Source organism: Ctenopharyngodon idella, chromosome 7 (assembly GCF_019924925.1).
Source record: "Ctenopharyngodon idella isolate HZGC_01 chromosome 7, HZGC01, whole genome shotgun sequence".
Lineage (NCBI taxonomy): Eukaryota > Metazoa > Chordata > Actinopteri > Cypriniformes > Xenocyprididae > Ctenopharyngodon > Ctenopharyngodon idella.
In genome coordinates this window covers 24,160,143-24,175,932 of record NC_067226.1, presented here as the reverse complement: position 1 = coordinate 24,175,932, position 15,790 = coordinate 24,160,143, and the positions used below count along the sequence as shown (strand labels likewise).

Genomic DNA, 15,790 nt, shown 5'->3' with positions numbered 1-15,790 from the left:
CTTCACTTGAATTAAGATTATAATAATTTAATTTTAAAGCACAGCCACCACAAAATCAGTTTTTAGCGCCTCTTTTTACTTTGAGATCTTTCTGATGTTAAATACAGATTTAAAGTCATAGTTTAATAACTATGATACTGTTTTTGAAATAAAATCTTTTCATAGCAATGGCAGGAAACACTGGCATCTAACAATGCCTTAAAAAAAAACAAAAAACAAAAAAACAGTTAATCTTAAAAAAATAAAGCATATACTTAATCCCAAATAAACAGTTATTGAATAAGCATGTGTCCTTTTCTGTCCTAAACTCCTGAAACATTGGAGTTTATTTTAGAGCAGTCAATGCAATTTGAAAAAGAAACCAATAAAAAAATTAATATTATTCAACATATCCTAGCTTTTTACTGAAAATATTCAGATGTAACCATGTTTGTAATTGTTAACATTTTTATAATAACTGTAATTTAATTACAAATTTTTTTCTCAGTAACTCTAACAGATTACAGTTACATTTATTTTGTAATTAAATTATGTAACTCTGTTACATGTAACTAGTTACTCACCAACACAGTGTATATAGCATAAGGTATTAGTAAGATTTTGTAATTTGATGATAAGGATATTAGAATGATTTCTGAAGGATCATGCAACACTGAAGACTGGCGTAATGATGCTGAAATTTCAGATTTGCATCAGGAATAAATTCACATCGAAATTTTTGTTATTTGTAATATTATTACACAATATTACTGTTTTTACTTTATTTTTTATCAATTTTTTAATAAATGCAGCCTTGTTGAGCATTAGAGATTCTATCAAAAACATTGTAAAATCGTACCGACCCCAAGCTTTTGAACGGTAGTCTGTCTGTGTGTGTGTGTGTGTGTGTGTGTGTGTATATATATATATATATAATTTTAAAATAGTTCCTGTCCTTAACAAGCTGCATTATTTGAGGTATAATTCACATTCATATCACAAATAGTATGGGTCAAGTTATGTGCCGAAGTTTAATACTTAAAGTTAGGGACTGAATCGAATTGTGATGCTTATTTTAGCAAACACCACTGAAAATAGAGTATGTGCTTATTGTATGACTATATCTTTGCCTTACTGAAAGGTAACCGAGCCCACAGAGGTATCAGTCTCTCAGTATGGCTGACCCAGGGACCCCAGAGCCTGCACGTTCATCTTCCAGCATGTCCAAGCAGTCTGATTCAAGGAAAGGTCACTCCAAGAGCAAACGCATATCCTCCACACCGGCCCCCAGTGACGTCCCTCTAGAAGTGCCAGAGGTTGCAGGTATGAAATAGAAGCAAGCCTTTGTACAAGCAGCTCTCCGATCTGGCTGTTATTTACACTGTGCTGAAAAATGCATTGAGTTCAGTTTAACGTCATTATGTATTTGAAATGATGCCAAAAATGTCAGCATAAAGGTATAGTGATGCAGAAAACTGTGACAGAAACTCCTTTACTGCCACTCAATGCTCTCTCTAATGCACTCATACTCTTTTTAGTTCTTTTATGAATTAGACACTGTTGTGAGCACACACACAATCGGCAGTTAATGCAACCCCATTTTCACATGCACACTAATACAAAATATTTCTACTAAAAGTATTGCAAGGGGGTTTCAGTAGGAAAGGAGCTGCAAAATGATTAGTTCTACCACAACCTAATTGCAGGACCTCTGCATCTGTGACCATTGTGCTTATTTCCACACTTCTTATTGTATTCACATTAGAGCGGCACGATTAATCGTTAAAAGATCTTGATTCAAACACCCACGTGATCTTATTCCTAAGTGTCAACGATTGGGCTATGTCTAATAAACCTTTGACAAGTAAGATCACAGTGAACATTCAAATCTGTGTTGGTGCATAGAGAGCAGTTGTCATGTATAGATATGAAACAGCTTCACAAACAGTCTTTTTAACCACACAGTATCTTTATTTCTGTTACAATAATAATTATCACAGAAGTACTAAAGTGAGATAAAAGTTTATAGTCTGGATATAAACACTGATTCCTACAGTAGTGATCAAAATAGAGTAAATCACATTTTGAAAGTAAATTGACACATTTCAGATAAATATTGTATCAATTACATCGTTAGACCAGTAGGTGGCGAAAAGTCACTGTTAAAAATATGTTTGTCATTAGGTTTGTTCGACTTGAAGTGGTGCTGCGCAGACCGATGACACATAAGTACCGCGAGAGCGATTCGAAAGCATACGGAGCCCTCTGCTCTCTAATTGCTCTCGCAGTACTTTGATGTCATACACAGATCGGTCTGTGCAGCGCCGCTTCAAGTCAAACACACCTATTGAATCATTCATTCAAGAGATTTGTTCAAAAACACTGATTCATTCAAGTGAGTGAGAGAGTAAGTCATTGAATCATTCATTAGGGCTTTTCACACTTGAAATAGTTAACCCTGGGTCATTCTAAACCCCTGGTAAACGGAATCCTGGGTTATCTTTATTCACGTTTGACACTGCTTATACTATACCCGGGGTTGACAGTTAATCCTGGGCATTCATAAGCTACCGTTTCACACTGCACATTCCTAAACCCCGGGTTAAAGTCAGTGTCACTGACTGGACAAACGCAGCACGTGACCTTTTTATATAAAGGCTCTAGCATTGCGAGTCCTCGTATTATACATTGCTGACTGTAATATCAAGTTTTTTTCTGAGTGAAGTGAACTTTTCGAAGGTAAGAATGACGGTCTCTTCTTCACTCCAATTGTTACGTTTTCCATCGCCGTTTAACATTTTTTCTATCATACGCAGAAACGACTGTTTATACAACCCGCTGTGTTTCCGTGACTGCCCAAAGCGCTTGGTTGTCGGTTGCTAAGTATCTAGTTGTAACATTCTAACACCGCATCGTTTCACACTGTACAAGTTTGGCACCGCAATGCAGGGCAGGGTTTCATAACCCTGGGTAAAAAGCGGTGCTAACCCCACATCTAAATTACAAGTGTGAAACGCTCCTTTTTTAACGCTCCCGGGGTTAAAAGCGGTGTTTAGAGCGACGATAACCCGCGGTTAAGTGCAGTGTGAAAAGCCCTATTTAAAGAGATATTTTTAAAATATCAATTCAAATTAATTAAATATTTTTTAAATAGAATGCAGCCATTTACATTTTGTCCGAGACTCTGAACCTCTAGTAAATAAAATGTTATTTTTTTAGTTGTCTATTCAGAATTTTGGGAATAAGTGTGATCTCTATTTTAAACAAAAAAATGTGATTCTCAATTTATCCAAATTCAATATCTAAATTTATAGTTGTTTAAATTATTTAATAAATTATTTAATTGAATTATTTAATAAATAATTTGAATTATTTTTTGCATTATGTGTATGTTTTTTTCCAGTTGAGAAAGAGAAGCCTGTCTCAGAGGTGGATGTTTCAGCAGAAGTAGAAGATTCCTACACGAAACGGCTGGTAATTCACTCATACATGCTAAATTACAAGCCTTTAGGCACAGACACTGATAAATCACCTCACAATGATTGGGATTCTTATCTGATTATAATCTGCAATTTATAATTTTTCCCTCGCTTGAATCTCACGCCTGCGGTCTTGGTTTACTAATCAGTGCTTTCATATCTGCGTTATTGAGTTCTTCTAATGATGTGAGTGAATATTTCATCCGCTCTCCACATGCTCCGTGGGCTTAAAGGTCTTGTTTGGGCAGTGTTCACGTATTAGACCTCACCATCGATCACACAAATTCGGAGGATGGCAGCAAGCTAGTTCGAGAAACATTGATAAATTCTACCCAATGGTCTTCAAAATAGAGGAAGAAGAGAAGCATATTGTTGAACTGTAATTTCCGTTACAGGCTCATGCATACGCATGACGAGGTCTTTGGCTTAAACGAGATAGATAACCCCTGGTCAAAAATGATAGCTGATGCAAATAGCATGGGAGGAAGAGATGACTGAGAAAGTAAGGGGCGAGTGGGCAGAGCCAGCCAGCGAACTTACAGCATCTCTGTCCTTTCATCAATGAGGTTAATAGAATTAATTACAGCCCTCTGGCTGGAAAAAGGCAATGGCATTTACATGCAGTGGCTCAGTGTGTCCGCCCCTGCTGGGAGACCCTGTAGAAAAAGCAGCTGGTGAGCTGGTTGTAATGACATTTGTTATAGTAATGCACATTCACTGACATTAGCCCTTTAGACAAATATCAATATGTTTATGGTAGTTATGTGATGCTTTTAGCATAGAGGTGTGCCTAATTATTAGTGTGTTGCGCAACTTTTAAGAGGACGATGGGAGTGTTTCACACAGTTTGACATGTAAAATACTCTCACACCATATAATCTGATGTTAAACCATATCATGTTTCATCTAGTTTGGCCAGTCTGTGGTCTAATTGAAATCAGCTCATATCCTTATCTCATATTTTGTGCATTTATAATGTTACAAACAGTGTTGGGGAAAGTTTAAATTATTTTAAATTAACGTGTTAATTAACACACCCGCCTAGCCCCAGACCTACGTAGGTCATCTTACATTTCATACAGCTGATTGGTGCTGAACATAATGCAGGGCAACAACTCACTGCGTGATGTATAGAATGCAGTTAGAATGACCCTAAAATTCAAGATATCATGGCAAAATGCCCCTGCTTGTGTTTTTATCTCATATTTATATCATATGATATAGTAAAGCAATATCACACGAGTAACGAGCGCTATATTGCACGCGTGCAAAAGTGATGTTGATTTTATACAACAGTTCAATAAATAAGAAGTTAATATTGTCTGTTTTTGTTCAATTTTGTGTCTCCAAGCAACGCACAGCAGTGTTTCGTTTCTGAGTGAATCTGCGTTTTGAGCGAATCAATCGGGTGAACCAATGGCTATATTCCCACTGTCAGTCCACCAGTTTCAAAACATGTCATTGTTATATTGTCATTTTCTGCTCAGTTTTTCAACAAAGTAACTTGCACTTACTTGAAAAAGTACTCAGATATTTTGTTGTAAATTTAAAAGTAATGTATTACTTTACTTGTTACTTGAAAAAAGTAATCTGATTACATAACTCACATTACATGTAATGCATTACCCCCAACTTTTGGGGGTTGACTGTTACAAAAGATAATAAGAAGAAATGTTTCTTTAGCACCAAATCAACAAATGCTTTCTTAAGGATCATGTGACACTGAAAGAGAGTAATGATGAAAATTCAGCTTTGCCAATCATAGGAATAAATTCTAAAACATATTAAAATAGAAAACAGTTATTTTGTGAGCATAAGAGACATCTTTCAAAAACATTAAAAATCTAACTGACCCCAAACTTTTAAATAGTTGTGTATTGTGTAAATTTTACAAAATTCTGTTTTAGAATAAAAAAGATTTAATTTTTAAAAAATTGGATTGTTAAAATTCGCTAATCTTTTTTTCCACCAGAGAGAAAAAATTAAACAGCGTTTAGCATTGAGTGGTATATCAAAGGAGTCATGGACAGAGGAAAGTGAGCGAGCCTTGGATAAATTCACCTCAGACACTTCTGTCAGGCTTCTCATTGTCTACCATGACCCTTTCACCGGCCTACGCGTGGACTACGCCATGCCTGCTCAGGTATGCTGCAGCTCTATTTCGAGAAATGACATTTAATGTTCCAATCGGGGCCTTTTGTGTCACAATCTCATAAAAGACTCTGAAGATTATTCAGGCTTTGAGCGTGCTTGTTTTTTATAATGATATTTTGAGTTTCAGTTTAATGAAGGAACATGCAGAGCTTTCATAATAAATGTATTCTTCATGCATTGTGTTCATTTCCAATGCATCTGGTGTCTTGCCAGGATACCAAAGATCTCATTGTTTAACAGTGTGTGATGACCTCTGGTGATCCATTAGTGCTCAACAACATGAATTACCAACATTTTCTCTTTACCACTTATCCATCTTACATCGCTCTTTCTTTCTCGCTCTCTCACTCCCCCCAGGTGGTGGAGCATATGTTGTACTTCATCCGGACGGAGAACAGTATAATCACAGAGGAGAGTTTCAGCAGCTCGGTGCAGTTTGGTTCTGTGAGGGGCGGGGCCATAGAGGGCCTCCTCAGGCTGATGAATGGCATTCACTCCCCTCAGGTCACCTTTAGCACTGCCTGGCCAGAGACCGCCAAGAACAACTACTCTGTAGAAATGCACCGCTTCATTACTAAACTTACAGGTAATGACAGATAGTCACAGTGCCATCTAGTGTGGGCCCTCCTCAGACGGTAGCATACCAGTAACCTTCTGTATACGCTCGCATGTTATTTGTCATCACTTTACAGCAGGGGTGTCCAACCCTGCTCCTGGAGAGCTACCATCCTGCAGATTTCAGCTCCAACCCCAATCAAACACATCTGAACCAGCTAATCAAGGTGTTCAGGGTTGCTTGAATTATTACAGACATTTGTATGGAGCAGGGTTGGAACTGTAATCTGCAGGACGGTAGTTCTCCAGGAGCAGGGTTGGACACCCCTGCTTTACAGTTTGCATAGCATTAAAGGGTTAGTTCACCCAAAAATGAAATTTCTGTCATTAATTACTCACCCTCATGTCATTCCAAACCCGCCAGACCTTCGTTCATCTTCAAATTAAGATATTTTTGATGAAATTCGATGAAATTTTTTTTTTAATCTCTCATAGAAAGCAATGAAATTACCACATTCAAGTTCCAGAAAAGTAGTACAGACATTGTTAAAATAGTCAACGTAACTACAGTGTTTCAACCTTAATGTTATGATGCAAAACAAAAACAACGACTTTATTCAACAGTTTCGTCTCTACTGTGTCATTCTCCTATGTAGTTTATGCTGAAGACACATTGCAGAGCTTCCAGGTTCTACATCAGAACGCCATGTGCAATGTGTCTTCAGTGTAAACTGCGTAGGAGAATGACAGGGTAATGCATAAATCACATTTGAAAAAGGGGGCCATGAAGGATGTCATTGCTGTTTTTAAAAATTGTGTACGCACTCTGAACAATTTCACTCAGAAATTGCTTGTCAGTTACACTAATACTTAGAGAGAAATGACAAGTAACACATTGAATTAAATGTGGAATTTTTAAGTAGGAAGACTGAAATAGTATTTTCTTATAAAACATACTCCAATAAGCTTTATTTAAACAACTTTGAAAAATTTGTTTACAGAGTATGTACAGAAAGGAGCTTGATTAACATCTCAAACTCTTTCAAAAATTGTTTTAAAACACATTTTGCGCAGAACTTTTCTTTTTCATTGAAAACCATTTGCAGAGGGCAGCCCGGGTACTTCATTATTTTCATACATGCTCACTGAAGTTCATTGACTCTTCTTTTGCTACCATTTTCTATGCACATTAAGGTTATCGATCCTTCCTCTCATCCATATTGCAGACGGCAACTTGCTTCATATATGTTTCTTTCACATTAGCTTGAGCCTAAGCACTACTGACCTGAGAACAGATTCCTGTTTTGTATTTTGATTTGATCTCCATCACCTTAACAGGCATAGCTGATTTAGAATCAGCGCTTTTGTGGGGTTTTTTGCACTATGACTGAGCTCCTTCCACCGTCAGCCATTCAGAGGTAATCACCTGGCACAGTGGAGCACCGTGATGGTTCAATTATTATGCTCATCAGTCCAATCAGCACACCCACATCACCCAGAGCAGCACGACTCTGACTAAACAGAAATAACACAGCGACCAATCACAGGCTCTTCTTATATGGGGAAAGGCACTGCCACAGCGCTCCCGGGTAATCAGAAAGACGTTTGGCAATTTTAACAATTCGCCTTTTGGTTCTCTTCTTTTAGCACATCATTCAGTAGATCTTGTTCGAGGCGAAAGGCCTGGACGCCAAGAAATACATTTCAAAGCCAATGGAGATGTATGTACAGATGATTCAAATACCATACCGCAAAATTGCCTTGGATCCATTTTAATTAAGCTAACAAATAACAGTGAGGTCACAAAGTGCTCTTCAGTGTTGTATTCAGCTGGTTAAGTAGTATATTCAGAGAATTCAGGTTTGCAATGAAAGGAGTGAGTAAAAGCCACAGGTATATTGATGTTAGCCATGCCTTTTCCAAAAATAACAGCACAAGCTTGGTTCATTCATACTCTGTGAGGTAAAGCTTTGCCAATTCATATTTGTCATTTACCAAAGCTGAAGAATTTGGGCTGAAATTTGTACTGAATAAATATAGACACTGTACACCCACTCTTACACTAACAAAACGACGCCATACACTTTTAACTTCTCAGCCAGCTGACTCATTCACTTGCTGCCTTTTTTTTTTTTTTGATGTCTCATTATTTTCCCTATGGTGTATCCCGTTTGCTTGTCTTTGTTCTCCTTGTAAAGGCCAGTCGAATGCTGTCACTGTGTTCCTACACTCTCTTTATTTCTATGTCTCATTTCTGCCGTCACAGAATGAAGCAGCTAGTCTAACTTGTACACACTGGCCTTGTTCCTTTTATTCTTTTCATTTCTCAATACGCTTTGCACTTTTTGTATTTCACTCTCTTTCTTCTGTCTCCCTCCATCAGACTTTTGCTTCTTCCAACAATTTCATGTGACAGACCTCTATTATCTTTTTATCTGCCGTTTAAAGTAGTTGCAGCAAGCACCGTTTTGATGTCCGGCATGGAAGGAGCAGCAGATACTGTAGAAAGCCACAAAGAAAACGAACAGCAGTTGTAAAAACCGTTTGTGACTGCTGACACGTGCCACACAGGCATAAAAGCTTAGCAGTAAACTTTTATTGTGTTTCCATTTTATGCTCTTGTGTTGATTCATTTCACCAGCATGCAAAGCACCGTAATATGGGCGGGATTTTCTGTCTTCAGCAGTAAGAAATGAGAAATGACATGTACTGTATGTGGTGTTGCTAGTATGGGTGACTTTTACTGCTCAGATTACTGATGTCCAGCTATTGTTCTTCTCCACAGACAGCAGATTTAAACAGTTAGGCAGCACAGTGCTCTACGTCCCTCTGGAGGCTCTGCAGCACCGCCCAGAGGAGGCCGTCACGAACAAGAGTCTGGTGCGAAGGCTGGAGAGTAAGACTGCGGCCGTGTGTGTATGCATGGGTGCTTGTGTGTGTAAATGGGGGTGTGAGGGCTTGAATAATTTCTGATGGAGTGGACTGAGGAACGAACAGTGTGAAAAGTACATAAGACACTGTATGCAGGAAATTACATCTACCGTGACAGTCCGTGGCTAGAGTCTGTGAGTGTGATTTACCACAGCTGAAGGGCAAAAATAAAGGGCTAATTCAATTCAACATTGCCATGCTGCTCTAAGAGAGTTAAAGGAGTCTTTATTAAATTTGGCGGCCCTGAAGGGGTCCAGGGTTAAAAGGACATTCTGGGGGCACTTGGAGGTGTTGGAGAAAAAGATATTTTAGAAGCTAACTTTGAAAAAAATTGCAGGACACAGTATGACGGATACCCCACTCATGGTCTTTTACAGCAGGCAGCAGAGCAGAGACTGTTTGTCCTCTAAGCACTTTTATTTTAAATTTCTCCACTGTGTTAAGTCAACATGAAGTCAGACACAACCCTTTCTTAAAGTCCCCCTGTAGTCAATAATTTTATCCCTTAAAACTCATCCTTGATCACCAAAATGACATATTAAACGTTTTTTTTTTTCCTGTGGAAAAAAAAGTTCATGCCTTAAAATAGCTTAAATGCTAACCCTTGCTTCATTTATTACATGCAGATCAATGAATATGCTAATTAGCCCCATCTACACTCAATCGCACCAGCTTAGAGATCGACGCGGTCAACTTTACTGAGGTAAACGCTGAATGATGGTATCGCTCTTTACAACGTCGGACACATAACGGTAATTAATATGATTAGCCTTTTGCTTGACCACGTTAAGAGCTAATAATGTGTTGCTAATGTTACACAAACCATGTTCCCGTTCACCATCTCAGGGTCAGACTACTGCCTTCTAAAAATCAGCATCCTTAGAAAAAGAGAAAATAATCAGCAATGGTGTTGACTGATGAATTTGCACATGGTTTGTCTTAAAGCATATTAAAAACACCACATAGACATATAAACAACATTAAAAACTTGATTTTCACCACAGGGGGACTTTAATACACGTTCAGTTTAACACCAGTTCCGTTCCCAAACAAACGTTTTTGCATGATTCATTAGCACATGTGATTAATATGTACCGTTCAAAGGTTTGGGGTTTGGGGTCAGTAAGACTTTTTTTTTTTTTTTTTAAAGTCTATTGTGTTCACCAAGGCTGGATTTATTTGATTAAAAATACAGTAAAACAATGATATTATGAAATATTATTACAGTTTACAGTGGGCTCCACAAATATTGGCACCCCTGGTAAATAAAAGCAAAATTAACTGCCATTTCTCCTCTTAGTCTTTTATTTAAAATACTCAAAAAAAAAAATCTAACCTTTAATTGAAGTCAATTAACACAAAATATATATGTGGAATAAATGAAATAAATATGGTTTTCTCCAAAATATGTGTGCCAAAATCATTGGCACTTCTACACATTCTAATGAGTAAAAAAATCTAACTGAAGTATATTCTCATTCATATGGTGTTTTTAAGTTCACCTTAGTGATCAAGAACACTTAAGTGATAAATTATGGCTTACTGTTTTACTCGGTCGCCAAAATATGAAGTGGCACCCAGGCCAAATTCCTATAGTCATCCATCACTATGGGAAAAACCTGAGAATACAGTAATGTTGTGTGACAAAAAGTTGTTGAGCTGCACAAATCATGAAACATGGCTGTAAGATAATAGTTGAAGTTTTGGAATACTCATTTGTACCACTATACGATGGTTACAATCTACCTGAAGAGGGCGTGTGTCTATATTGGCCCCATATGCACCGAGGAGGATGGCTTGAGTTGCCAAACAAATTGTAGGGATCAAAGTTGGACGATTGCAGATGCTAGTTGGGTCTGTGGTCAGAAAGTCTCTAAAACTTTGATCAGACATATAACCACAACTTGTTTGGGAAGGTTGCAATAAAAAGCCTTTGGTGACATCAAATAACAGTCTGATGCACCTACAGTTTGGCAGGTATTACTGGAACTTTGAGTGGGACTGGGTTTTATGGTCAGATGAGACCAAAATAAAGCTTTTTGGAAAAACAGTAGAAAGTACGTCATCCCCACTGTGAAGTATGGTTGTGGATCTTTAATGCTGTGGGGCTAATTTTCTTCCAAAGACCCTGGACAACTTGTTAGGATACACTGTATCAAAAACTGCATCAAGTACCATCAGATATTAAATCAATACCTGACTGACCCTGTCAGGAAGCTTAAACTGGGCCGTGGTTGGATCTCTCAGCATGACAATGATTTAAAGCACATCTCAATATAAACAACAGAATAGTTCACTGACCACAGAATGAAGGTTTTGCCATGGACATAGCAGTCCCCGGACCAAAAATCCTATAAAAACCTGTGGGATGAACTGAAGAAAAGAGTCCACAAGCATGGAGCTCTGAATCTGAAGGATCTGGAGAGATTATGTATAGAGGAATGGTCTCATATCTCTTGCCATTTGTTCATTAACCTAATAATGCATATAGGAGAAGATCCAGAGCTGTTATCTTGGGAGGCTGCACAAAGTATTAAATGAAGGGATGCCGATGTTTTAGAAAAAAGTGTTTGTTTTATAAGAGTTTTTTTCTTTCACTTATTTGACTTTATTAAAGGTTAGATTTTTGTGGATATTTCAAAATGAAAGAGGAGAAATTGCAAAAACAAATTTTCAGTCAGTTTTGCTCATATCCATGTCCTTCAAGGGTGCTAATATTTGTGGAGCCCACTATAAATGAACTGTTTTCAATTTAATACATTTTAAAATGTAATTTATTCCTGTGATGCAAAGCTGAATTTTCAGAATCATTATTACAGTCTTCAGGCTCACATGATTCTTCAGAAATCATTCTAATATGATGATTTGCTGCTCAAGAAACATTTTTTTTATTATTATTATTATTCTCAATGATGAAAACTGTTGTGCTGCTTATTATTTTTGTGGAACAGAACTTTCTGTGGAATTCTTTGGACAGATTCCATGCAAGCCTAATTGTCCAATTAAATATAATGCAGCCTCTTACAAACTCTCTCTCTCTCTCTCTCTCTCTCTCTCTCTCTATCTCTCTCTATCCCCAGTGGTGATGATCCACTGGACACGTCAGATAAAAGCAGTGCTGAGCTCTCAATCCATGAGCGACATAGGAGACACCTCAGGGCCGCTGGAGGAGATCTCTTTCTGGAAGAGCCGCTGTGCTGATCTGGACAGCATTAGTAAGCAGCTGCAGAAACCAGGAGTCTGTCATATACAGGCAATTCTGCAGCTCTACACATCAACCTACATCCCACCCTTCTGTGAACTAGCCAAGCAGATCCAGGTACAGCCGAGTACCTACCTGTGTGTGTGTGTGTGTGTGTCCATGAGTGTGTGAAAAAGTGTGCAGGGCTACATGGCAGGAATTGAGCTGGGGGGTAATGGGCTGAACAAGAACATTCTCTGGCTGTTGATGATTTATATGCGCCTTCTGAACAGCTTCTCCTCACCCCTCGGAAATGAGGCCGTCTCACATTCGGTCTTCGCCATTAAGAGTTGGCCCGGCTTCTCATTTCATCGAGAGACGGAGCCTGTCTGTCAGCTCTACTTCAACGCTTAATGTCGCACCGTCATTGCCCTTTAACACTGATTTTAGACTAGTTTATGGTTGTTCTTATAATGACTCAGGATTGGGGTTTAGGTAAAGGAAGCTGGTCCTGCATCAGTGCGGAGGACACGTGTCTTTTTTTCTGATTGTTGTGCCTCCAGCTTCATACTGCGCAAAACTGCAAGGCTGCAGCAACTGCCGTCCCTCATTTCATACAATCTCCAAAGCCTCTGAAAAAAATCAATGTGACCAGAGTGAAATAATTAAACATCAGGTCTATTTGACCTTCAGGGGCACCCATAGCTGCTTGTAATAGTGACATTGTAGAGTCAGCTATGTGCCTGATCACTGTCCCGTAACAGCCACTGTTGTGTATGCTGGCACTCAACAAAAGAACGTTGATCCAAGAACAAGTCCCACTTGGGTAAAACCCTTTAAGCTTATTCAGTTGTCGCTGAAGTTGACCTTAACTGTCCAAATTGACTTCAGGGGCCAGTTGCATAAACATAGCATTTTGTCATTCAACATCAGAATCTGATAGTCCAACATTCTATGCTTCGTTTTATCGGTTAATTGAGTGCATCATCTGGGTATTTAAAGTGCCTTTTTCTTTTTGGAATTTTTCAGTGTGAACACACTACTCACACTAGAATAGTCGTGGCCTAATGATTAGAGGGTCAGACTGGTAACCCGAAGGTTGCGGGTTCGATTCTCTGAGCAAGGCACCTAACCCTTAAAAAAAGGCTGCTCCAGGTGTGTGTCTCCATGGTTTGCAGTGTGTGTGTGTTCTGTCATTAATTACTTACCTTCATGTCGTTCCAAACCCGTAAGACATTTGATCTTCAGAATACAAATGGAGATCTTTTTGATGAAGTCTGAGAGCTTTCTGTCCCTCCATAGATAGCTACGCAACTGAAACTTTGACACTCCAAAAAGTTAATAAAGAGATCATAAAACTCCATATGAATTGAGCGGTTTAGTCCAAATTTTCTGTAGAGACTCGATCGCTTTTTATGATGAACAGATTTAATTTAGGCTTTTATTCACATATAAACATTGATCAGTGACATAAACATTGACATAAACAAAAGCTCAATGGAGCCTGCTTGACGTGCTGCATAACACACTAAATGAATCTCACGGGTTCTTGCACGCATCAAGCAAACATGCTTGAGCTTCCGTTTACCATAACTGATGTGTGAGTTGATGAATGTTTATGAATAAAAGCCTAAATTAAATCTGTTCATCATATAAAGCAATTGTCTCTCTTTAGAAAATCTGGACTAAACTGCTCAATTCATATGGATTAGTTTTACGATCTCTTTATGGACTTTTTGAAGCATCAAAGTGGTAGTCACATAGCTGTCTATGGAGGGACAGAAAGCTCTCAGATTTCATCAAAAAGATCTTCAGTTGTATTCCGAAGATGAACGAAAGTCTTACCGTCTTCATTTTTGGGAGAACTAACCCTTTAAATGCAGAGGACAAATTATAGGTTACCATACTTGGCCTTCACTTTCAAAGACTAGTTTAAGCAGTTTATGCAACTGGCCCAGATGAGTAAAATCGGGGCAATATAACACTCTTGTTCTCAATTATTTGATCTGGTTGGGTTAGGTGTTAGGTCATGTTAAGTGGTGTCTGTCTGTTTATCTATTGTCTGTCTGTCTGTTTTCTATCTCTCTCTCTCTATCGTCTGTCTGTCTGTCTGTCTGAGTTGAAGTAACATTGGTTTTTGTTTTGTTCTCCAGGATAGCACTTTGCAGGCTCAGTCAAATGTTTCCTTCCTGTCCTTACTTAAAGAGCCTTGTGAGAAGCTTGCTCAGCTTAAACCTCGTGAGATTGTACCCAAACTCGCTCACATCCTCAACCTCATCCGTGTGATATGGCTCAACTCCAGCTACTACAACACTCGTGACAGGATCACGGCTCTATTATCCAAGGTACATGAATTTACCAATAACCTGATTCATTCAGGAACACTACTATTGTGTATTTGCTCAGAGACACACAATGGTTAAATCTGCCGTGGCTTCATTTGGAATAATTTTCAAATTGGAGTTATTTTCAAAAATGTACGTTATTCTAATATTAACTTCTTGTTTATTGAACTGTTGTATAAAAGCTCACAATTGCTCATGTGATATTGCTAAAATATTCCATTATATATAATATGTAATCCTTTTATTTAGTATGATAACATCATGTGCACATTCTACAAATGCAAGTTGCCTGTGCGGAATGATTGAGTAAAGCAATATATGATAGGTTATCTCTTTATAATATCACATGAGTGAATTGATTTTCAATGCTCAGACAATGAAGATCCACTACACCTTTTTATTGTTATGCACAACCCTTTGTCTAGGCAATCAATCACTTCATGCATAATTTTGTATGAATCAGCTAAGCTCTCATGCTCAGAGGTTTTCCCTCTATCCACTCACACAGACCTATACAGTCATAGTAGTACCTGCTGCCTGGATCTCACACCCCCCTCCTCTGCTTCCTGCATATCAAAGTTCAGATTGCTTTGGGCTCCGCCACATAGATAAGCCATCAGCCGCAGTAGCGTAGCACATGTAACACGTGTTCTTCAGATCAGAGGAGCGGGGCCTTGCGTCTCTACGCCACCCGCTCGCATCGGTTCACTTGCTTTTCATTTCCATCCCTGGCTCCTTGAGAGCATCAGGGAAACCGTTTAACCTTCTGTAATTACGCTCTGACCCTTCCTCTGCAGGAATCGCATGGTACTACTGCCACTTTGTTTCTCTCTCTCTTTTTTTTTTTGTCTGTTTCATTTTTCTTTTTCCTCTTTTTCATTCTCTTCTTTGAAAACACATCAAGGCAAATCGGACTGCTACAAAAACATTTGGTCTAATTGTTTCCTGAGGGGTGAGACTGTACGCACATGCTGAAATGCCCACATTAAATCAGCAGTTGTTTTCCAAAGGGCCGTTTTTATTCTCTGAGGTCATATTTGCACCTTTGACCTGCATGTTTAATGAGTTCAAGTCTGGACAATCTTTTTTCCCCCTTTTGTTTCCCTTATGTTCAAACTTAAAGGGACAGTTCACCCAACAATGGAACTTATTCACCTTTATGTCAT

At 38.5% G+C, this 15,790-nt stretch overlaps 1 protein-coding gene across 1 annotated transcript in view; it reads left to right on the top strand.

Moving 5' to 3' along the window:
* dnah2 (dynein, axonemal, heavy chain 2) overlaps positions 1-15,790 on the top strand; it is a 170,353-nt gene that overhangs the window by 1,403 nt on the left and 153,160 nt on the right. The window contains exons 2-8 of the mRNA XM_051898662.1: positions 1,121-1,302; positions 3,383-3,453; positions 5,431-5,601; positions 5,970-6,198; positions 8,953-9,063; positions 12,179-12,417; positions 14,433-14,624. Of these exons, the coding sequence (XP_051754622.1) occupies positions 1,155-1,302; positions 3,383-3,453; positions 5,431-5,601; positions 5,970-6,198; positions 8,953-9,063; positions 12,179-12,417; positions 14,433-14,624 (1,161 nt within the window). The 5' untranslated portion in view covers positions 1,121-1,154. The remainder of the gene's footprint in view (positions 1-1,120; positions 1,303-3,382; positions 3,454-5,430; positions 5,602-5,969; positions 6,199-8,952; positions 9,064-12,178; positions 12,418-14,432; positions 14,625-15,790) is intronic.